Genomic DNA, 24,591 nt, shown 5'->3' with positions numbered 1-24,591 from the left:
CACTGAACACTAGGGACCTCTCCTTCACACCTCAAGAGCTGTTAAAAAGAATTTGAAAACTGTGTGCTACTCTGGTGGACAAATTGGGATCCTAGTCTCTCAAGTGAGAGAAGCACAGGTCTGTGGCAAATAAACTGAGTAGAAAACATGCAGACTACTTGACCAAATCAAAAGCCATCAAAACAGCAGTTAGGGAGGCTAAATTCCACATGGAGGAGTCTCTGGCAAAGAACATCCGGAAAGGAGATAAATCCTTCTTCAGGTATATCAGTGACAGAAGTAGGAACTCAGGCGGGATCGTACGTCTTAGGAAACCAGACGGAGACTATGTGGAAAAGGATTCGGAAAAAGCCCAACTATTAAATGAATACTTCTGCTCAGTCTTCACCCGAGAAGCGCCGGGGCTAGGCCCTCAGCTACAGACAAGGGCCAACTCAGTTGACCCATTTGGTAACTTCGAGTTTACGCCCAGCAGTGTCTACGATGAGCTGTCAAAGCTCAAGGTTAACAAGGCAATGGGGCCTGACAACTTACACCCCAGGGTGCTTAGGGAGTTGAGCGACGTCTTGGCAGAGCCACTGTCAGCGCTCTTCAACCTCTCCCTTAGTACAGGCAACGTCCCGTTAGACTGGAGGACGGCCAACGTCATTCCACTCCACAAAAAAGGCTCTAAAACGGAGACAGCAAACTACAGACCAGTGAGTCTAACATCGATAGTGAGTAAACTAATGGAAACTCTAATTAAACACCAGCTGGATAAGATCCTGGATGAGGAGAATCTACGGGATCCCCGTCAACATGGATTTACTAAGGGAAGATCATGCCAATCCAACCTTATCAGCTTCTTTGACTGGGTGACGGGGAAGCTGGATAGTGGGGAGTCCCTGGACATAGTGTACCTAGACTTTAGCAAAGCATTCAATAGCGTACCTCACCGCAGGTTGCTGGGCAAGATGAGTTCTATAGGATTAGGAGACACACTGACGAAATAGGTTGGGAACTGGCTTGGAGGTAGGCTTCAAAGGGTAGTGGTGAATGGCACCCCCTCCGAAATGACGGAGGTGATCAGTGGAGTGCCACAGGGCTCGGTCTTGGGCCCAATCCTATTCAACATCTTTATAAGGGACTTGACAGAAGGGCTTCGAGGGAAAATAACTTTATTCGCCGATGATGCCAAACTAAGTAATGTTGTGGGCAAATGCACTACGAACGAAGATTCGACACCCGACAACATGATACACGACCTACTCCTACTGGAGCGCTGGTCTAGGACCTGGCAACTCAGCTTCAATGCCAAAAAATGCAAAGTTATGCACCTGGGCAGCCAAAATCCATGCAGGATCTATACCCTTAATGGAGAGATCCTAGCAAGAACGGTAGCAGAAAGGGACTTGGGGGTGATCGTCGGTGAGGACATGAAGGCTGCCAATCAAGTGGAGCAGGCTTCATCCAAGGCTAGACAAATCATGGGTTGCATACGCAGGGGTTTCGTCAGCCGTAAACCGGAAGTCATCATGCCATTGTACAGGTCCATGGTGAGACCCCACCTGGAGTACTGTGTGCAGTTCTGGAGGCCGCATTATCGCAAGGATGTTCTGAGGCTGGAGTCGGTTCAGAAAATGGCCACCCGGATGGTCTCGGGACTTAAGGATCTCCCGTACGAGGAACAGCTGGACAAATTGCGTCTGTACTCGCTTGAGGAGCGCAGGGAGAGGGGGGACATGATCAAGACATTCAAGTATCTCACGGGCCGCATCGAGACTGAGGAAGATATCTTCTTTTTCAGGGGTCCCGCGACAACAAGAGGGCATCCATGGAAAATCAGAGGCGGAAAACTACGAGGTGACACCAGAAAATTCTTTTTCACTGAAAGGGTGGTTGATCGCTGGAATAGTCTTCCACTGCAGGTGATTGAGGCTAGTAGTGTGCCTGATTTTAAAGCCACATGGGATCTATTTACAGGGCAAAGGGAGGGGAGGGACAGTAGGGTGGGCAGACTTGATGGGCCGTGGCCCTTATCTGCCGTCTATTTCTATGTTTCTATGTTACCATATGCCTCCAGGAAAAGGAGGACGGATTGAAACATCCGGGTTTTATTTTCATTGCTTTCAGTAGCAGTAAAACCTAGATGTCTCAATCTATCCTCGGTACTGCCATTGCTTTCGATGGAAATAAAGCTCGGATGTTGCTGACTTACAAGACAAAAATTTCCTGCCAACCTGATTTTATTAACAGGCTATTAATCCCCCATACCCCCCATTGTACACTGCGTTCATTTAATCAAAACTTGCTATCCATCCCCTCTTTAAGATACATTAACACTATGCACACAAGCATCTTTTCCGTTACGACCCCTACCATCTGGAATTCAACACCAAATTATTTAAGAGAAATTACATCCCTTGACAAATTTAAAAGTAACTTGAAAGCTTTTCTTTTTAAAGACGAATATGATGTATTATAGTCCTTCTAAGGATGGCATTGGAAATCTATTCTTTGCCATTTTAAAAATAATTTTAGCTTATTTTACATTATTCTAGACTATTTATGTTTTTTCCCCTCTTCCTCTCTCTTTCTTTTTATATATATTGTATTTCTGCCCATTTCCATCTTGTATCAGTAAGTCAATGTTTGTCAGTGAGTCTGATTGTTTGAAGCATTGCTTTGCTATTTGTTTTTAATGTACATTTTTATTATACCCTGTTTTTATATATTATGTAAAACCGCTTTGAATTTTGATAAGGCGGTATATCTAATTTTAAATAAACCTGAAACCTGATGTCTCTAAAAGAAGTTAGCAAGCAAATGGTAAGACCCACTTTTAAAGTAGCCACTCACAAGTAGTTCTGTCCTCAGACTGGACTCATGAAAGGTCAGACCTTCTCCTCTGCCAGTACCTTCATCCATTGTGGGGGCTTCAGGCTGTGGAGAAAGAAAATACAGAGATTCTTCTGTTCCTGGAAATATTTTCGAAAAGATTGCTGTGTCTTGCTCTTAGCCTCAGGAGTGCAACTAGTGATCTTGTACCAAGTACTTCTGCTCAGCAGATAGATCCTTTGGACTTTGGCATTTCTTATCATTACCCACCTCTTTTCTTTAAGGAGAAAGGCTGACTTTTGCCAGATCTAGTCTCACATTCTCTATATATCTGCCCAGCTGCAGTCCTTCAACAGAATACTTCCTATCAAAAATTCCAGCTCACATTGACAAAAATTTTATCCTTGGGATCTATGGAAACTCTGCAATCACAGAGATACTTCCAGTCCATTCTCAAAGCCAAGAAAATACCAAAAGAGTCTCTAGTGATCAGACTTTGCAGGTCTCGCAGTTTAATTTATGGAAAATCCCATTATTCATACAGGCAGTGTCTAAACATTTGTCATTAAAATTCAAGGTTTATCCAGTCCCAGGACATGACTATACATAGTTTCCCCATCAGTCAGTGGTATCTGAATCAGGATGACCACACCTAGTATAACTGAGCCCTCTGGCAGAAATCATAAGATAACATAAGAACTGCCATCTCCGGATCAGACCTCCAGTCCATCAAGTCCAGCGATCCGCACACGCGGAGGCCCAGCCAGGTGTACACCTGGCGTAATTTTAGTCACCCATATCCCTCTATGCCTCTCGTAAGGAGATATGCTTCTAGTTTGCTTTTAAATCCTAGAATGGTGGATTCCATAATAACCTCCTCTGGGAGAGCATTCCAGGTGTCCACCACTCGTTGCGTGAAGCAGAACTTCCTGGCCATAAAGGTTGTCGAAATTCTATGTTAACCCTGAAGAATTTGGATTTATTTCTTTTATCTTTTTCTTTCTTTTTTTTATTATTTGAATTGTACCTTTCCGTCACCATTCTTGGAATTTTGTTATATCTTTTCTATTTTAGTAATTGTTTACTCAGCTTGATTGTGAGCCTTCGGGACAGATAGGGACGTTCTAAGTACCTGTATTTTATTGTAAACCGCTTAGATCTGTAATATGCTTAAGTGGTGTATCAAATGTTAATAAAACATAATTTTCCACTAACACCATTCACTGTGGCAAAAAACTATGGAGATTTTCAGACACTATCCAGGTTCAGATCCCCCCCCCCTTCAATGTCTTATGTCTGTTCCAGAATGTGCCTTTCATCTAGTAAAAAGCCATCTATGACGCTTATAATTTATTACTTGAAGAACAGTGGTGGTAGTTATTGGCTTGGCTACTGGTATGGTGGGGCAGTTGTAGGGGAGTAGTTTTGGGGGTTGAGTCAATTAGTGGGGTATGAGGAAGTTGTGAGGATTAGTTTACAGGCAGCTAGCTGGGGTAAGGAGTTACGTTCTCTATTCAGAAGGACTTGTTCTTATATGCATTACAGAAAGTTACTGAAATCATTCTTGTTTGTAAAATTGTTAGAGAATTGAATCGACTGATGTCTACTTTGTAGTTCACTGGGAATGTACAGTTTTCTATCTTTGTGAACTGCATCGATCCGCGAGGTTTTGTGCTCTAGAAATGTAATGAAACGGGAGGTTGCAGGGCCAGGACAGTTTGCAAGGGGGTAGTTGATGGGCCTGGGCAGTGTAGGGGATTGAAAGAGTAAAGGACAGGGAAAAGCAGCTTGAAAGAAGGAATTCCCTAACTGCTGTGTTTCACTTCATTTCTGTAAATGTCTGTACTATAGAAACTAGCACTCCTTTTCCAATAGAAACACATTGGGTCATTTCTTTGAAGGGCTTATTTCTCTGGAGCCTCCAGTCTGAGGGGGCCCATTTTCAAACGTGAGTGTCATTTTACTAGTTTTCCTTGTATGCTAAGTTTCATCCCATTCCAATACATTTTCAGAAAGTTAGTTTGTTCCCAGATGGACAAACTGACAGAGAGACATACTTCATCCCCTTTGTTTAATTCCTTCGGGAAAATGTAGACACTGTAATCAGAAAATGGTGGCAAGTTGTTTTAAAATGTCATCAATGTTCTTGTTAATAATACACCTGTATTGATTAGGTATCAATATTGCTATTAATTACGAGTACACTGTTATTCTAAGGGTAGTTTATGAGGTGTTGCCAACAAGTTAAAAAGCCATTCAAGGTGCCTATGTGTAGCCTCCTTGTCTTTATAAAATACTAGTATAAAACAGTGGTGTAATAAGTGGGGGCGGTCCATCCCAGGCACCCTTTTAATGGGAGTGCCAGTATCCATTCTCCTCTCTCTCCCCCCCCATTTTCCCCGCTCCCCCCACTACCATGCACACAGCTTCCCTTCTTGCATACCTTTTTAACGTTCATGGCGCGAATGGCAACCCTGACCTGCTGTTCACGCCAGCATTGGCTCTTCTTCTGACATCACTTCCTGGACCCGCGGCGAGGAAGTGACATCAGAGGAAGAGCCAAAGGTGGCACAAGCAGCAGATTAGAGTTGCTGCTTGCACCGTGAATGTTAACGAGGTGAAGGGAAGGGCGGTGCGCACATGGAAGGAGGGGGCAGGGAAGGAGCGAATGGGGGTGGAAGTGGCGGAGAGGGGGGTGCTACCGCTCCAGGTGTCTCACACCCTTGCTACGCCACTAAGCGGCAGGTGCAGATGTTTAACCTTCCTTATAGCTGGTGTAAATGTCGGTTCATAGTCTTAAGCGCGCGAGACAGACTTGCGCCAACAATTCAACGCAGGACTTCATCGCGCCGAAGAAAAACCTTCTTTTAAAGGGCTCCGACGGGGGGTCTTTGTGGGGAACCCCCCAGTCTACTTAATAGTGATCGCGCTGGCGTTGGGGGGGGGGAATTTTGGGGGGTGTAACCCCACATTATACTGTAAACTTAACTTTTTCTCTATTTTTTAGGGAAAAAGTTAAGTTTTCAGTATAATGCGGGGGGTTACACCCCCCCCACACCCCCCCAAGGCCAGCATGATCCCTATTAAGTAGAGTGGGGGTTCCCCCCCACACTCCCCATTGGAGCCCTTTAAAAGAAGGTTTTTCTTCGGCACGATGAAGTCCTGCGCTGAATTGTCGGTGCTCGTTTGTCGGTGCGCGTCTCTCTCGCGCGCTTAAGACCCATCACCGTAAATGTCTGTACTAATATTTTTTAAGTAGGCTCATAAATTACAGAATTTGATAATCCATGCATCTCTGCCTGTGCACCCCACTCAATCTCTACCCCTGTGTTCACTGGCAAAATAAGTACCATCATTTATTTATTTATTCAATTTTCTACACCATTCTCCCAGGGGAGCTCAGAGTAGCTTACTTTAATTTATTCAGGTAGTCAACCATTTTTCCCTGTCTGTCCCAGTGGGCTCACAATCTATTTAATTTACCTGGGCAACAGGGTACCAAGTGGCCTGCTCAGGGTCATAGGCCTGAACCCACAATCACAGGGTGCTGAAACTGTAGTTATAATCTCTGCACCACACTCTCAGACATCGTATGGTATAAAATAGCAAAGCAACCATTGTCTAATAGAGACGGCAAACATAGTTAACAAAATATGGTGATGCATAGCATAGTGAGCGTAGAATGGCAGAACTTATTTCAAAGCTCATACTTTTACATTGGTCATTATTTTATGTCATTTATGTGCACATATGACTAAAATATTACCAAAATGGGCACACATTGTGCCATTCATTAGATGATGTTTCTTTTAATTGTACTTTCCCTGTTAATGTCAATGGCATTGTTTTATTTTTTTATCATGTTTTCGTTTGTGTTTTCCTTGGTTTTTATCATGTAAATTCACTTAGAAATTGGCATTATCCCTGTGGCATTATCATATGACACTGTGCTGTTTGGTATGGCAATGAGAGCAAAAAGTCAGATATCTACAAATAATAACAAATTATTACTTATAATGACTGGGGTTGCCATTCAACAAATTACATATAATTTGAAAAATTGGAATAGATTAAATTATAATTTTTGGTGGAACTCCTTATGTCATATTTATAAATTGGAGAGACTTAATGCAATACAACAGGGTTGTTTCAGGAAATTTCAAGATATTTGGGAGCCATTAACAATGTAATTGTAATGATTAGAAGATCTTGTTTCCCTTAAATTTACAAGTTCAATTATGGGGTGGGAGGGAGGGTATTTTTATTGTTACATGTTGTATAAGTATTGATTATATGATAGATAAGGGTGGGGAGTGGGGAGATAAGAGAATATCATATGTATCATTGTTGATTACTAAGTGATATATTTATGGTTATTTGTATGGATATGTTATCACACTTATTATAAGTTTAAAAATGAATAAAGATTAAAAAAAAAAAAAAAAAGAAATTGGATAAGTGGTCAATCAAAAAAAATATATTAAAAAAAAAATAATATTTTTATTGATTTTGATGTGTGTTCAAATTTTAATAAAAACTTGAAACTTGATAAAATTATTCTCCATAAGAGATATATACTGTATAATGTAAAACAATATTATTATTCTTTGCTCCTTTAGAGGCTTTATGGACAACACGTGCTGATGGTCTGGTCAAACTGAGAATGGATCACTCATGTGCGCAAACTCCAATAACAGTTCATCAAATGTTCCAAGAAAGTGTGGACAAATATGGACCTCTGAATGCTCTGATTAGCGGACGGGATGGAAAACTGGAGTCGGTCACTTTTTCAGAATATCATAAGCTTTCCCGAAGAGCTGCCAAAAGCTTCCTGAAGGTAAAAGCAAGAAACCAAAGCCAATATACAGTATACAGCTAGCGCGAGCTGTAATTTTATATAGTATATTTAAATACAATTTACATACATTAGCTAGTATACAGTAGACTTGGCTTACTCTGATCTGCTAAAGGTTTACAGTGTTCCCCCGTGAATTCACGGTATTCTCCGACCCCCCTCTTCCTGTACTAAAGTTGGGCTACACCAATCAGGAGCTGCGTGTCAAAGCAGCTCCTGATTGGTGTAGCCTTACTTTAGTAACAGGAAGAGGCGGTCGGAGCATACTGCGAGTGATTTTCTTCACTCGCCGGCGCTCCAGCTGCCCTCTCCTGCCTTTTGACAGGCAAAAACCCGTATTCGTGGTTTTTCAAAATTCGCGGGGGTTCCTGGAATGGAGCCTCTGTGAATATCGGGGGAGTACTGTACACCAAGTATATTTTGTATTTGACATACCACCTGTTTGCACAGCCATCTGAGTTGTACACAATAAAATCAGGTACTCTATTTTGCCTTTCTGTTCCAGTGGGCTGACAATCTAGGTATGGTGCCTCGGGCAATGGAGGGTTGAGTGGCTTGCCCAGGGTCACAAGGAGTGGCAATCAGAGTGCTAAGGTAGCAGTAGAGAATGTCTTAGGGACAAATTTTTACCTGTCCCCGCAGGAACTCAATTTCCCCGTCCCGTCCTCGTGAATTTTGACACTGTGCCTGTCCCTGCCCCATTCCTGTAAGTTCTGCCTTAACCACACAAGCCTCGAACACTTATGAGATAGACATGAGGGAATCCACTACTAGCCCTGGGATTGATAACATGGAATGTTGCTACTATTTGGGTTTCTGCCAGGTACTTGTGAACTGATTTGCCACTATTGGAAATAGGATACTGGACTAGATGGACCATTGGATTGACCCAGCATGGCTATTCTTATGTTTTAATGTTCTTATTTTCTTATGTTTAAGCCCGTTACATTAACGGGTGCTAGAATAGATATGTAAACTTTTAGCACAATGGGGCACTTTCTCTTTCTTTCTTTGCTTCCTGCTCCCCCTGTCCCTTCCTTTTACCTCTCCTGACCAGGAGCACCCCTTCCCTGCTCCTCCTGTCCAGCAGTAGCCCTTCTCCCTTCCTTTTATCTTTCCCCTGTCCAGCAGTACCCCTTCCCTGCTCCCCCTGTCCAGTAGCACACCTTTCTTGCTCCCCCTGTCCAGCAGTAGCCCTTCCCCCTTTCTTTTATAAAATAATTTTTATTGTTAGTGCAATCAACAGCATAACAGGAAAAGTGAAGGGAGAAGGGCTACTGCTAGACAGGGGGAGCAGGGAAAGGGTGCTACTGGACAGGGGGGATGTAAAAGGAAGGGAGAAGGACTACTGCTGGACAGGGGGAGCAGGGAAGGGGTGCTCTGGACAGGGGGGAGATAAAAGGAAGGGAGTTTGCTCTGTTGTAGCCCTTCTTCTTATTACCTCCCCCCTGTCCAGCAACACCCCTCCCTGCTCCCCCTGTCCAGCAATAGCCCTTCTATCTTGCTTTCACCTCCCCCCTGTCCAGCAGTACCCTTTCCCTGCTCCCCCTGTCCAGCATCCGCTAGCCCAGGCAGCCTTGGGGTTTTTGCTAGGTCAGCCCGCTTTGCATTATCCAAATGGGCCGGCCTAGCAAAAGCCCTGCAGATGCTTGATGAAACTGCAGCTGCGGCCGCTGCTGGTCCGGGGATGATTAGAAGAGGTGTCCTGGCAGCATAGGCAGAAGGCAGGAAGTCAGCCAGCATTGGAGATCGGGGCAGAAGGCAGCTGAGGCAGGCACAGGTGATCGGTGGCAGGCAAATTATTGTACATGAAGCATGACGCACGGAGGCACGGAGATTAAAGTGCGCATGTGCGCTAAGGGTTTTATTATGATAGATGAGCAGTAGCAATCACCAACACAAGGAAAGGAAGCTGTGGAGATGATGATCTTGATGCCAAGCTTTATTAAAGTACTTCACATAAAAATCTTCAAGCGAAATGATGCAGTAGAACGCCACACTTGGTATAATTGACTGGAGCTGGTGGCTTTTGAATTATACCGATTGTGGTGTTCTACAGCTCTCTTTATCAAACTGAAGAGACTATTCATAATCCCCGAGGTAGGCAATCATTTGCTGAAACACCGAAAACAAAGGTAATCTAAAAAAACGGAGATTCCAATAGATTGACGTCCAAATGCCCACTTTGTATTTGGTGCCATTTTCTTGATTTCATTGTTGGGGGTACAGCACTTGCCCCCTTTGTTTCAGTGACTGCTTTTGAGTTTGATGTTGCACCTTTATTGCATCAAAAATTTGGGTGTGAGGTGCTGTTACCAGACAATTCTGCATCTACCTTTGACTCAGATTCCTGCAAACCTCAGTGGACAGAGGACACGAGAACCTGGAAGGGTTATGTGATGGAGACCTTTTGTGCTGCATCATACAATGACTGTATTATTACATGTTGTGCTCTGTCCTGAGATTATAATGCACAGGCAAACTATAAATTTGAGATAAATAAATAATAAAACCAGATTGGCAAGAGGACTGCTGAATGATAAGTCTGTTGTTTTACCACATATTCTGTCTACAACATTAAGAGAAAAAGCATAATTTATTTAAAAAAAAAATGTTAATGTTTAAAACAAGGTTTCTTGAACATTGAGGCAGAGAAAGATTTAAATTTCATTATTTATCCCTCTTCAGATCACCAGCACCCCTGCCTTCCCTGCCACAGACAGATATAGAATTTTCATATCATAAGCTGTTTATTTCTTTATTTCTTTTTTTTTCTGATCCAAAGCTTGGGCTCGAAAGATTCCACAGTGTCGGGATACTTGGATTTAACTCACCTGAATGGTTCATTTCGGCTGTAGGAGCCATCTTTGCAGGGTAGGTATATATTTTAGGAAACATGGGCTCATGTATTACTTGATGCCGCCACTGCTATTACTCAATCAGATGTGGGGGAAGGGGGAGAGAGAAAGGAGAAAAGCCTTGATGGAAAGCAGAGAAGCTATGCAATAAGTATATGTCTGGAAACTCAGATCCATTAAATCATATTTCGATACGTCATCATTCAGAATCCTAGTGCAATCCCTCGTGCTGAGTCAACTTGACTACTGCAACATCGCCTATTTAGCAATCTCCCAAAAGAATATGAGACGTCTTCAAATAATGCAAATTGCTGCGGTCAGACTTATCTTCGGGCTGAAGAAATTCGATCACGTGACACCTTATTACCGGCAGTTGCACTGGCTGCCGATGGAAGCACGCGTAAGGTTTAAATTCGCCTGCCTCTGCTTCAAAGCACTATATGGACTTGCCCCCAAATACATAACGGACCTTTTCTCCTTTTCCACCAACAAACGCAAGAGAAACACACATTCAAAATTCATTTCCCCTCCAGTTAGAGGTTGCAAACTGAAAAAACACCATAAACACCTTCTCTCTCACCAAGCAGCCTTATGGGGTAAAGACCTAGATCAACTGCTTTCGCCCACTACTTACGGGGAATTTAGGAAGCGCCTAAAAACATGCCTGTTCCTGAAATACCTAAATAACTGTCCCGCTCTCCTCTCTCTCTCCTCAATAACGGTCCTCCCGACCTCCAACCCTTTTCCTCTATACCCTCTTAAGTCCGCATAGAATTTCACGGTACTGAGATATATATAAATTGTTATCTTTATCTTATCGTAATTTTTCGCTGTATTTTTTTGACCAAACAGGTCCTCTCGGACATTACTTACCAAACTGTATATCTTATACTCTTGCACAGCAAATTGTATTTCTATTATTTTGCTTTCTTAAAGTCTCTGCATTCTGTATTTCCTCTGACTCTCTGCATATTGTAATTCGCTGAATGTCCAGCTCTCTTGATTGTAAACCACCTAGAAGTCGCAAGATTGTGGGGGTATGGAAGAATAAAGTTATTATTATTATTATTCTTTATATTGGAATTATAATTAATGATAGTCAGTCTTACTGAAGACAGGGGCAGTGGAACATCTTGTTGCTTGGGAAGGCTAAACAGACCAAGCTCTGTCTCTGGCTCCTTATCTCCCTAGCTGAAGATGCTGTGTGGGGAAACGTTTTGTAGGCCCAGTCCATTCCGCTGCCCATGTCTAAAGGTCTACTTATGTAATAATGTACCAGTATTGGATAGACTTGCACGGTTTGTGTCCCATATATGGTGATTCAGTGTAGGATGGGCTGGGGCGGGCGTCAGTGTGAACTCCACTAATATGGAACATGAGGATGTTACTGGCCAGACTTTACGGTAGATATCCTGCAAACAATGGGATGGTTGGATAGGCTGGAGTGAGCTTGGACTGCAACTTCAGCATTTGGAACCTAGGACAGTACCAAACTTTTCTTTGATATTTCTGGGCCGTAGACTGTAGAGACAAGTTCATCTAATCATGTATTTTTAAAAATTGGTATAACTTATGGGCAGACTGGATAGACCGTTCAGGTCTTTATCTGCCATTATTTACTATGTTACTATGCTACCTTGCCATGGAATTATTGTTAATAAATATGATTTGAATTTGAAACTGAGAACTGGGTTTTGTAATTGCATTTTCCCTTTCATGCATACCGAAAGGCCACCTGTGCCATCATCTCCCTTATCTATCCCAGGTTAGGCAGCAATGGCTTTTCTGGTTTCAATTTAAATCACCATCAGGCTATCTTTTCCAGGGATTCACCTGAATCTCTTGTCCTGTAGGTAGATATTGAAAAACTTACGGCCTCTTTTACAAACCCGCGCTAGCGGCTGCGCTGCGCTAATGGCCCCGAAGCCCATAGAGATTTAAAGGGCTTCGGGGCTGTTGCAGTGCGGCAGCCGCTAACGTGGTTTTGTAAAAGAGGCCGTTGATTTAGGAATCATTTTTAGTTTCTAGGAATGGAGATACAAGATGGAGATTAATATTCAGCCCATGCTAGTTGGAAGTTTTAAAGCCACCAATCGCCACACGCTAACCTGGATATTCAATGCCAGGGCCATTTCTGGGCACCGACATAGAATTTCCGGATCAGCCATCAACCCAGAAGCTATGCAGATGCTGGCCAATATTCAGTGCTGGCAGCTAAATGGCTAAGTGGGAAAAGACAGGAATGCCTTTGTATGCCTGCTTATCTATGTGGGCAAGAGCACTGAATATGGCCAGTGCCAGCAAAACTGCTGCCACCTCCCCGACTCTGCTCAAGGACTGCATCAACACTAACCGTACAGTGCTGTGTTAAATGTCAGGGAAGGGCCTGCTAAGCATGGTCTAGACAAGCAACTGATTTCGCTAGTGTTTCCCTGCGATTTCAAAACGACAGCATATTCCTTTCTCAAAGAATGTATTTTTCCATTTCGCTGCTAAAATGAAGTAAATGTTGGGGAATCTGGGGAAGGTCTACCTACATGGCCAATAAAATAGAAATCACTCTAATGGTTTTTTATTTTACTTTGAGAAGACAGGGTTGGGAACCACTGCTGTAGCACATGCTAACCATTGATAATCAACCGTCTTTATGTTGGCCTTTCCTTTGCGCTCACACTGGCCAATGTTACCATCTTGAATTCTAACAGAGGAATTACAACGGGGATTTATACAACCAACTCTCCAGAGGCCTGTCACTATGTTGCTAATGACTGCAGGGCTAATATCATCATGGTGGAAAATCAGAAGCAATTGGACAAAATCCTGCAGGTAAGCGATGACCATTGTGCTTCATGACATAGTCACCCTGGTGCTTTTTGACTCTGGTCTCATTTCCTCTTTCCATCGGGAGCTGTCAACGTTCAAAAGGCAAAAGGGCTGTCTGAAAATGACCTATCCTGGCTTCATTACTTGTGGGGTTTCACACAGCATAAACTGACAGTTGGGTGAAGGTGAGGCATTTCCTGGGCACATGTTTTGGGTAAGATTGGGAAACAGTACTCATAGATCACAGGAGCAATTCTAGAACTCGATGCCAAGATGTGGGTGCCAGAAAGGGAAAGGGGAAGGGTACAATCATCATTGTCGGAACGGGGAGACCAAGGCGCCTATGCCAATCATGGCCTTAAGTCCTTCCCAGTGCATCCTAGGGTGCACCGGGAAGGGGAAGGCCCGCCATTTTGAAAAGACGGGCCTGCCAGCAGGAGGGAGTGGGCAGTGGCGGCTGAAGCAGGAGGGAGTGTATCCTGCCAGAGCTGGTGTTAGACAGAAAGCGTGAGTTAGGACCTAAAAGAGAGAGGAAAAGTCTCTTTTGTTTAGTTGATATTCTGTAGATGCTACATTAGATGCCACCAACCCCAACAAAATAGTTTAAACCTCAGCACCTGGTGGACTCCGACCCCTAGAGCGTTATTTGGATTTTATAATATTGCCTCTCCCAAACCTAAGGGATTATCAGCTTTTGTGGCTAGAGTGATCTTACTTGGCAAGAAAGCAATTTTATCCCAGTGGCTGGCCAGCGAACCACCGACGTATAATCAATGGAGATCATTCTTGATCATGCATGCTTCTTTGGAACGACGATACTTTTCAGAGCTAGACACTGGCCCTGGTCGACGATTGAGTTGGCCTTGGGAGCACTTTTGGCTGAGTCTTATGCCGGTTGCAAGAAGTCGACTGTTGAACTTATAGCTTGAGTATTCCTTTATATCCTGACCTCGGGAAATCTTTTGTTTATGTTTCGGGGGTGGGGGTGGGGAGGGGAGTTGCGGGGGAGGAGAAGCTATTTTTGTGCATAATTGTAAATGTTCTGCTTTGTGTTGCTGTGTTGTGTTGTTTGCTTGCACACTAAAATTAATAAATACATTTAAACATAAACCTCAGCACCTGAATGGAGTTGGTGAGGTTGTAACCCTATGTAATGTTATATTGTAACACTGTAACCCGTTCTGAACTCTATGGGGAGAACGGGATATAAAAACTAACCCCCCCCCTGTTTTACAAAACTACAGAAGTGTTTTTTAACGCAGGCCAGCGTACTGAATGCTCTGCGCTGCTCCTAACGCTCATAGGAACTCTATGAGTGTCGGGAGCAGCGCAGAGCATTCAGTGTGCCAACCAGCACTAAAAACTGCTTTCGTGGTTTTGTAAAAGGGGAGGGGGGGTAAAATAATAAATCAAATTACTAAAAATATTTTTTTATATATTTTTAAAAAAATGATCAACCTCAGGTGTCACATACCTTAAGTATGTAAACAAAAACAAAAACTGTGGATACAGATGTTCTGGAAATAATTTATTAAACACTGACATATAAAACCATAAAAATTCAATTTAAAAAGTACAATGATAAAAAAATACTGTGATAAAAATCCAACCGGACCCTACATGGTCCATGTTTTGGCGAACACGCCTTTCTCAGGGGTCCAATGGTTTGCAACCTCACATATAAAGAATTGGACTGAAAACAATCTATTGTCTTTAAACATGTGAGCAAAGAACACCGTTTTTATGTTTTCTATTTGGTTTTATTTAGACATTTCATCATGTATATTTTAGGACCCCTGAGGAAGGTGTGTTCGTCGAAACACAGACCGTGTAGGGTCCGGTTAGATTTTTATCACAGTATTTTTTATCATTGTACTTTTTTAATTTAATTTTTATGGTTTTATATGTCAGTGTTTAATAAATTATCTCCAGAACATCTGTATCCACAGTTTTTGTTTTTGTTTTCATCAGTGGATTGTTTTCACTATGCATCATTACGTCTCCCCAATTTTCTTTGTTGTGACATACCTTAAGTACCCAGACAACAAAGAAAATCCACTCTGCACAAGCACCGAGGAAGCCAAAGAAGAAGCAGAGTGGGCCAGGTCTTCAAATGAATATCACATTCATGGCATCCAATATAGCATATACAGAATATCAAATAAACATACATTGGACTCGACACGGGCCATGTTTCTGCTAATAAGCCTGCATCAGGAGTCTTAAAATATACATGATGAAATGCCTAAATAAAACCAAATAGAAAACATAAAAAACGTAACATAATGAGTAACACAAAATGCAAAGAATGCCATACCAGAGTGTTAGTCAATGCTCTTGAAATTAATCAGTGCTCATAGATATAATGACAAATCGTAAAGCGTACTGAAAAAAAGAATAACATAAAAAATACAACAAAACTAGTTAACCATAAACATGAGTAAATGTGAGATATTTTCACGATTGGAGACAGCACCATACAATTCTAAAAGGTCTAAACAAAGAGGAATCGTATATCAGGTGAGATATTTTCACAATTAAAAACATTACCACACAATTTTAAAAGTTCTAAACTAAAGGGTATCAAAAATGAGGTAAGGAAATTGCCATAAACTGCTCCTAATAAAATAGGATATGAGAAATATGAATTGTTATCATAATTAAATTAAGCTCCAAGTGATTATAAACATTCTTAACAAGGGGATATATAAAAACGGAAGTTCAAAAAGCTGAATGGACCGTCAGGTCATGAAATTGGAGATACATATGCTATAAAATGCTCCCAATAAAACAGAATATAAGAAATATAAATTGTACGCGTTTATGAAAATCTTAACAAGGGGATGTGATAAATCCTATGAAAATGGAAATGCAAAAAACCACTCCCGAATGAACTGTCAGGACCGGCCAATGCTCAAAACTGCTCCTGGTAAAACAAAATGAAAATAAAATGAGGCTGCCAAATATGAGCTACAAACACCATAAAAAACTAAGGGCCCTTTTACAAAGGTGCGTTAAGGCTTTAATGCACAGAATAGCGCGCGTGGTAATTCAGCGCGCGCTACTCTGTGCGTTAAAGCCGGCATTGAGCTGGCGTTAGTTTTAGAAGTGTAGCACGCGGTAATTTCCTGCGTGCGCTAAAAACGCTAGCGCACCTTAGTAAAAGGAGCCCTAAAAGCGGCTATCGAAACCAAACCGAGAAGATACCAGAGTCGAAGTTAAAAAGGCAAAACCCTTAAAAACAGCTAAGGAAGGAAAAACATTCTTAAGACCGAAACTAAAACAGAAGCAGTTGCGAGCAGTACTGGAGGAAACCGTGTCCTTGAAACGATATTAATATGAAGGCACTTATGAGGGATACATCCCTAGAATCACACTATGAACAGCACATCAAAAAGTGAAAGTATAAGAAACACTTTCGTAGATGGAGATGTGGCGGTCTCAAATAACGTAAGGACGCTGTGAGAACGCAGTATCATGATGTTATAGTGGAGGTGGATGACAATCATGGGAAAGTTGAAAAAGTAAAAATCAAGCAATATGGTTCATCTGCTCAAAAGATACCCTAGGTGAGCCACTTGCCTTGCCAGAGGGTTTTTACTTCCTACTTCCTGCTTCCTGTTGAGCCCCACTCCTCTGGTCAGACAGACTAACATTCCTCAAGTTGGCATCACCTGCTGGAAGGTAACTTAACTGCCACATCAGTAGGAGTATTTCTGGGGACTAGAGCAGTGTTTTTCAACCTTTTTACACCTATGGACCGGCAGAAATAAAAGAATTATTCTGTGGACTGGCATCGGTCCATGGACCAGCGGTTGAAGAACACTGGGCTAAGTCATGGGCCAGACCCCGCCCATCTCTACCCAATCTCCACCCCAGACCCCGCCCCCATAATAGTACTAATTGTAACACTATTTTTTCCATTCATTTTTCACAGATACACAATATAATATTAACAACACATAATGGTTAACCACAAAATTAAACTACACAAAGCACACTGACAGCAGATGTAAATTCTCAAAATCGACATAATTCAATCACTAAATTCAAAAATAAAATCATTCCCCCCTACCTTTGTTGTCTCCCTCCCTCCATGCTGTGCCTTACCTTCTGGCCTGCTCCCGCCTGGCTGTTTTATCACGCCCCTGGTGTTATTTTCAGGCCAGCTCCCTCTTCCTCACTGATGAAGTGCACAAAGCTGTGGGCAGTGGCTCCTTGTGCATCCCGCGCCTCATGTGGAAGCCAAGACTTCCGGTCCTGGCGCAGGACACGCGTAGGAGCCACTGCCCGTGGCTTTGTGTACTGAATCAGTGAGGAAGAGGGAGCTGGCTAGAAGATAATGCCGCATCGATCGCACCATGGACCAACGGTTGAAGAACACTGTTTTGGGCCTGATGCATGTGCTGGCCCTGTGGACTAAAGTCCCACTAAGCATCAATTTGCCACCTAAGTTGAGAAATTTCAACACACAAGTTCCTCAGAATGCCACACTAGATATTCGTGTGGTAGCCGTCCTCATAGGAACTTTTAAGTGTGTGAGTTTGTTGTTTTCTAACGTTTCATAAAGTGCAAGTGCTTCAATAAATAATTATCATTTTTGTTGTATTTTTAAATCGTTATCATTTTTGTTATATTTTTAAAGAATTACTGCAAAAGCAAATACTTAGCTTTATAAAACTGGTCTGCCTCAATCCCCACCGACGCGTTTCATAATTTCATCATAGGGAGAGCAGAACAGTTTGAAATCTGAGTATATTGCTAGATCCCTGTTGAGAGTGCCTAGGGAGTCCCCGGGGCCAAGCAGGAGCAACAAACCTATTCCCATGGAGCTGTTAGAGGCTGGACAAGCTGTGGAGTTGCTATTTCCAGAAGAACAGCCCATGGAGTGTGAGGAAAGTTTGTCAGAGTATGCTCCTGATGTTTCTGAAGCCATGCAGGTAGACTGGGTCTCTACCAGAAAATAGTGAGTTGTGATTTTTGCTCTGGACTGTTTGGGACTATTTTTGTTTTGATAAGCTGGGAGTGTGTATTGTTTGGGAGAGGTTTTGCTATCATCCTGGGCGGGAATTTTGAAAGCCTGTATTGAGGCCTTTCTTTTGCAAAACCTGACACTCTCCTATCCTGGCAGTGAGTTGAACTGGCCAGAGGCTTTAATGGAACTTTTGGGCACTAGAGCTATGGAACAAGTGCCATGAACTGTATTTGTGCTTTTTGAAACTGCCTGCTTGGGAGCAGTCAGTACTAGCTCTGTGGAGAACTGAATCCTCAGGCACAGCTGAGACTAAGTTAATGCTGAGAGCAAGCCTTGAACTTTATTTTGTGCTGTTTTAGTTGCTTGCTTCTTTTGGTATTTTTGTTTTGAGGCTGTGGAAGTTCTGACAATTTTTCTGCTACATTCATGATCTACTTACCTTTGTGAAGGAAGGAATAAAATGGAATGATTCTCCTATGAACTACAATTGTTGTAGCTGTGATTTATGGTTCCTGTTTAAAGTCCAGTCCTGCAGGGTGACTACATTTTGGGTCACACGTCAGTGTGCTATTTTGTGGTAACCACTGGGAGTACTATTGAGCCCTGTCCTGGGCTACATAATCTGGGCTACAGTGGGCTACAAACCCGGCACTCTCAACAGGGATCTAGCAATATGCTCAGATTTCAAACTGTTCTGCTCTCCCTATCCCCGACCCTGATGAAATTATGAAACGCGTCGGTGGGGATTGAGGCAGACCCAGTTTTATAAAGCTAAGTATTTGCTTTTGCAGTAATTCTTTAAAAATATAACAAAAATGATAATTATTTATTGAAGCACTTGCACTTTATGAAACGTTAGAAAACAACAAACTCACACACTTAAAAGTTCCTATGAGGACGACTACCACACGAATATCTAGTGTGGCATTCTGAGGAACTTGTGTGTTGAAATTTCTCAACTTAGGTGGCAAATTGATGCTTAGTGGGACTTTAGTATTGTTACTTTGGTGCACATTTTGATTTTGAGTTTCGGCCCTGTGGACTGGCAGGAAATTTCTGTGGACCGGTGGTTGAAGAACACTAGACTAGAGGACACTAGGTGAAGTTACAGAGCAATACTTTTAAAACCAATAGGAGGAAATATTTTCTCACTTGGAGAATAGTTAAGTTCTGGAATGCGTTGCCAGAGAATGTGGTGTGAGTAGTTAATGTAGCTGGTTTTAAAAAAGGTTTGGACAAGTTCCAGGAGGAAAAGTGCATAGTCTGCTATTGAGACAGGCATGGGGGAAGCCACTGTTTGCCCTGGATTGGTGGCAAGGAATGCTAATACTATTTGGGGCTTTTGCCAGGTACTTATGACTTGGATTGGCCTCCATGAAGATGGGATACTGAACTAGATGGACCATTGGTCTGACCCAGTAAGGCTATTCTTATGTTCTTATACCTGCCACTATGCCATTCCTTCCCTCACAGTCCATTTTTCTTGTATTTTAGAACAGCAGATTCTGTTCTAATAAGCTCATGAAACTTGAGACATACTGACTTGTACATCTCAATTCCAACATATACAACCTGTCTAAAAGGTTCTGAAGTGGGAGGAATTGTGTGCACATATTCTACTTGGGTAAAGTACATGCGTTCTGGTCAATGTGAGCACTTATGCAATATATAAATACACCGCCACACAGTTTTAGAAAAGCTCGTTTTCTGTATGTAAAAGAGGCTTACACACAGAAAAGCCTTTCTGAAGTGACCTCCATAATGTAAAATAGAAAACAGCTTGCTTTTCTGTTTCTCCAGATATGGAACAGGCTACCTCACTTGAAAGCTGTTGTTCAGTACAAAGGATCTCTGCAGGAGAAACAACCAAATCTGTACACAGTATGTAAATGTATTTTATTAAAAAAACTATTTAAATTCAATCTTCGAAGAGTTCAAGAAAAATGACAGTGAAGATTTTGAATTAGATGTGGAGAGCAATATTCAAAGCTTTGTACACAGGTATACATTAAAAATTGGCTTTCTCTTTCTGTAAGTAAAAGTGATGGAAAGAAGCAGATTTGTGGCAGAGAAGAGCAGAGCCGGCCCATCCCAAGCAACTAGTTTCTGCCATAGATATTGTTTTTGTTGAAAATTAGGTTGCATGTATTTATTTTCCAGTGCAAATGGTATAGTAGGCTTGATATGTGGGCTCCTTCCCTTCACCCACAAGGTTAGCAGAAGGCATCATCTACATTTCTCAACTCCGCCTCCTTGTGTCATTGGACAGTGTCTCAGCTCCCCAGTTTTTCCTTCTGCAAACTAGAAGAGAAGGTGTCTTTTCATCTGCTCTGCATCTGATTTATTATTTTGAGGTTTTTATCTGACTTATGAGGCTTCCTGGTGCTTCAGATAGTTCCCAGGATTCCCCACATGAAATTTTCATATGGGTTTATGGGCCCTCTGTAAGGCTCCATATGAACCCCTACAGAAGGCATCACTGATGGATCATACAGTCAAGACAGTTTTCCTAGTGGCTATCACCTGAGTGAGAAGGGTTTTGGAGCTCCAGGCTCTATCATGCAGGGAGCCCTTCCTCAGATTTACAGAGGCGGGCGCGCCTCTACACAAGGCGCATTCCTTTCTACCAAAAGTGGTCTCAGTCTTCCATGTAATTCAGGAAGTCTCGCTACCGGCGTTCCATGCTACAGGCATAAAGAAAAAGGACAGAGTCTTGGCATTACTGGACAGGAAGAGAGTCCTTTTCCATTATCTCAAGGGGCATAATGAATTTCATCTTTCTGACCATCTTTTTGTGTTGACCAATCTTAGCAGATGGGGAATGCCTGCCTCTAAGGTGCCCATCTCCAGATAGATTTCATGGCTATCTCGTCTGTGTATGTTGACTGTGGTAAACAACCACCGATCTCTTTGAAAGTGCATTCCAACAGAGGCATGGCTTCTTCATGGGCAGAATCCTGGGCAGTTCCACCTGAGGAGATCTGTAGAGCAACTACATGGTCCCAGTGGTGTACCAAGGGGGAGGGTGGGGTGGCATGTCCCAGGTACAGCATGTAAGAGGATGCTCCGAGGGCCAGTGTCATGAATTTCTGTCTTGCAGTGGTAGCCATCACAACTTGCTGCTCTGCCAGCATCGAGCCTTTCTTTTTGCTGGGTTCTGCCTTCACAGAAGCAGGAAGTAGGCAGAGAAGAAGGTCCAAAGCTGGCAAGAGCAGCGAGTTTTGAAGGCTGCACTGATGAAGGGGGTGTGTGACAAAGAGAAAGAGAGGAAGGGGAGGAGGAGAGAAATGCTGCACCTGATTGGGGAGAGGGAGGAAGGGAGAAGGAAGACCAGGGAAGGGAGAGAATAGGAAAGACAGATGCCAGATATGAGGAAGGGAGAGAGGGAAAGGAAGGAAGGAAAGGAGTGCCAGATCATGGAGGGGGAAGAAGAGATGGCAGGACATTGGGGGGGGAGGAGGGAAGGGAAAGAGACAGAGATGCCAGATCAGGGGAAAAAGAGTGAGGGAGGGAATGAAAGGAAAGGAAACAAAGGAGATGCCAGAGCATGGAAGAGGAGGAGGGAGAGATGCCAAGGCATGAAGGAAGGGAAGGAGACAGCCATGTCAGACTGTGGAATGGGGTGGGAAGGATAGGAGAAGAGAGAGATGTCAGAGCATAGAGGAGTGGAAAGGGAGTGAAGCTGAAATGAATCATGTACAAAGGAGAGAAGGGGCACAGGATAGACAGTTTATGGAAGGGACATAGAAAGAGGGAAGAGGGAAAGAAGAAGGCGGACAGTGGATGGAAAAGAGAGAGAGGATGGACAGTGGATGGAAGGGGCAGAGAAAAGGGCAGAGGCTGGATGGAAGGGGCAGAAAGGACAGATACTGCATGGAAGGAAAAGAGAGGACAGGTGCTGGATGGAAAGAAGAGAGCAAAGAGAAGATGATTAAAGCAGAAATGACAAAAGGTAGAAAAAATATGATTTTGTTGTTTTAGAATAAAGTAGTATTGTAGCTTTATTGATAAAGTTTATAAAAAGAAAATGGAATCAAGGTAATTTTTTATTGAACTAATTATAATATATTTTTTACTAACTTTTGGAGACCAAAACCCACTTTCTCATGTCAGAACAGGATACCATAATAGCAGTATTGTACTCACCTGAAGAAGGAGGTTTTGGCCTCTGAAAGCTAATTGAAAAGTGGATTAGTTCAATAAAATGGTATTTTCTTATTTCTCTTTGTTTCTTATTTCTATTTGTTAATTTGTAAAGTGGTGATTGTCAGTTCTTTCAAATTTATATCTGCTGTCTTTATATTTTACATAGTATTAGGGGACATGTGTCACTGTTTCTGTGGTGTTGCATTGTATGCAGAGTCTGGCTTCTTGGTGTTCAGTTTAATTTTTATCTATCTCCCTCTTCTACAAAGCCACACTAGCGGCTGCTGCGTGGTAACTTCCCTAAAGCCCATACAGATTTAAAGGGCTTCGGGGCTGTTGCTGTGCGGCTTTGTAGAAGAGGGGGGCATGTATTTCTGTTTTTAGCTTGTGATTCCATACCAGGTGAGGGTATATCTGTGTTCTGTGTGTATGAAAAGGACATGGTTTTCTGTTAGCATTAACTGTGCAGGATCGATCTGTGTTAATCTGGCTTGTTTAGTTTTAGAATGGGTGTATTAATGTTCTAGTGCTCGCTGCAGTGTTTAAGATGCACCCTTGTTGTGTGACTTGTGGATTATTACTAAAAGTAATTTTTATATAGAGGATGGGGTGTTACAAAATTATCAGTCCCTTATATCAAATATACTAAGTACACCACTGCATGGTCCACCTTCTGTACTCTGTACTTTTACAAGGATTTATGGAGTGGATGTGGCAGCATAAATGGACTCCGCTTATGGGTCCTTAGTTCTCATCTGACCTGCCCTAGACTCAGGGGACTGCTTTGGAACATCCCACATGTCAAGTCTACTGTACCCTTTGCACTGTAAGAGAAGATTAGGTTCTTACCTCGATAATCTTCTTTCCAGTATAAGAGATAGGCTTGATGGCCTGCCCTGTCAGATGTTAAGTTAACTTGCTTTCTACCTCAGACACATGTGAATATCTCCAGATGCTTGTCTGTGAACCACCAAAGGAGATGTTTAATATGAGTTCTGATAAGCAAGTAAGAAGATTTATCCATTAGCACTAAAGTGAAACCTTTCAGCAATCTGTAGGAGCTGCATCAGTGTTAGTGCTGGTTGCACTCAGGTAGGTGGCTTGTTTGGTTCCTCCTTTGATTATGATACATATCCATTAGGTTAATTAATTGTTCTTGTTACAGAGCAGAAAAGACTTGAAATGTTGGGGAGTTCTCTGTGCCCTCCTTCTTTCTCCTTCGTAGGGATCATCCATTGCTGTGATATGAACTGATGAGCTGAGGCACTGCCCAGTGACACAAGGGGTAGAGTTGAAAAATGTAGGTGATGCCTTCCGCAATCTCGCAGGTGAAGGGAAGGAATCCACATGTCAAGCCTACTGCACACTTATACTGGAAAGAAGATTATCAAGGTAAGAACCTAATCTTCCCATACCTGTAGTGCGGCCAGCTCCTTCACATTCTAAGACAGGGGTGGGCAACTTATAGTTTGTGGGCCGACTGTGGCTTGCCATTGAATTTTATGCAGCCTATGAGACCATGGGAAGTGTAAAACAGAAAATGAGATTAACCAGTGTTTTGGTGACTTGAAATACTGTATTTTGCAATCATTTTCAGTCTAGTAGTTTGTCTCCATTGTTTTAGTTAAAATTTTGCTTATTTATCACAGAGGGTCTTTAGAGCTCTGCAGCTTGCTAAGGATAGGACTGACATTCATGTAGCTTTCTGTATATAAAGGCTGCCCACCCCTGTTCTAAGGGATTCTTTGCAAGGAAAATTTGTACGAGGTGGGTGCCCCCATATTTAGTAAGCTGCATATGTTTCAATAAAGGTTTAAATACAGAACAACACTGTGGGGTTGGTCTACGTCACAAAGATAGTCCTACCTACCATTGAAATGGTCCTGGTAACACAGAAGAACAGATATGTGGAACCAGTTCCTGGACTCCAAGAGTTTAAAATCGCAAAATTTATTGGTATATAAAACAAATAAAATATCACAAAAACTGTAATAATAATACTGCATCAACGATGACCAGACCCTACACGGGCCGTTTTTCAGCTTATATAGCCTTCCTCAGGGGTCCTTAAAACATCTAATGGTACAAACAGATAACGAATAAACAACAGCACAAAG

General features: G+C 42.5%; 1 protein-coding gene across 1 annotated transcript in view; it reads left to right on the top strand.

Annotated features, from left to right (window-relative positions):
• Positions 1–24,591, top strand: part of ACSBG1 (acyl-CoA synthetase bubblegum family member 1) — a 67,307-nt gene that overhangs the window by 5,929 nt on the left and 36,787 nt on the right. The window contains exons 2-5 of the mRNA XM_033920685.1: positions 7,437–7,654; positions 10,458–10,546; positions 13,236–13,356; positions 20,129–20,209. Of these exons, the coding sequence (XP_033776576.1) occupies positions 7,481–7,654; positions 10,458–10,546; positions 13,236–13,356; positions 20,129–20,209 (465 nt within the window). The 5' untranslated portion in view covers positions 7,437–7,480. The remainder of the gene's footprint in view (positions 1–7,436; positions 7,655–10,457; positions 10,547–13,235; positions 13,357–20,128; positions 20,210–24,591) is intronic.

Source organism: Geotrypetes seraphini, chromosome 14 (genome assembly GCF_902459505.1).
Source record: "Geotrypetes seraphini chromosome 14, aGeoSer1.1, whole genome shotgun sequence".
In the NCBI taxonomy this organism is placed as follows: Eukaryota; Metazoa; Chordata; class Amphibia; order Gymnophiona; family Dermophiidae; genus Geotrypetes; species Geotrypetes seraphini.
The sequence above is the reverse complement of the archived record's forward strand: the minus strand, read 5'-3'. Positions and strand labels throughout refer to the sequence as shown.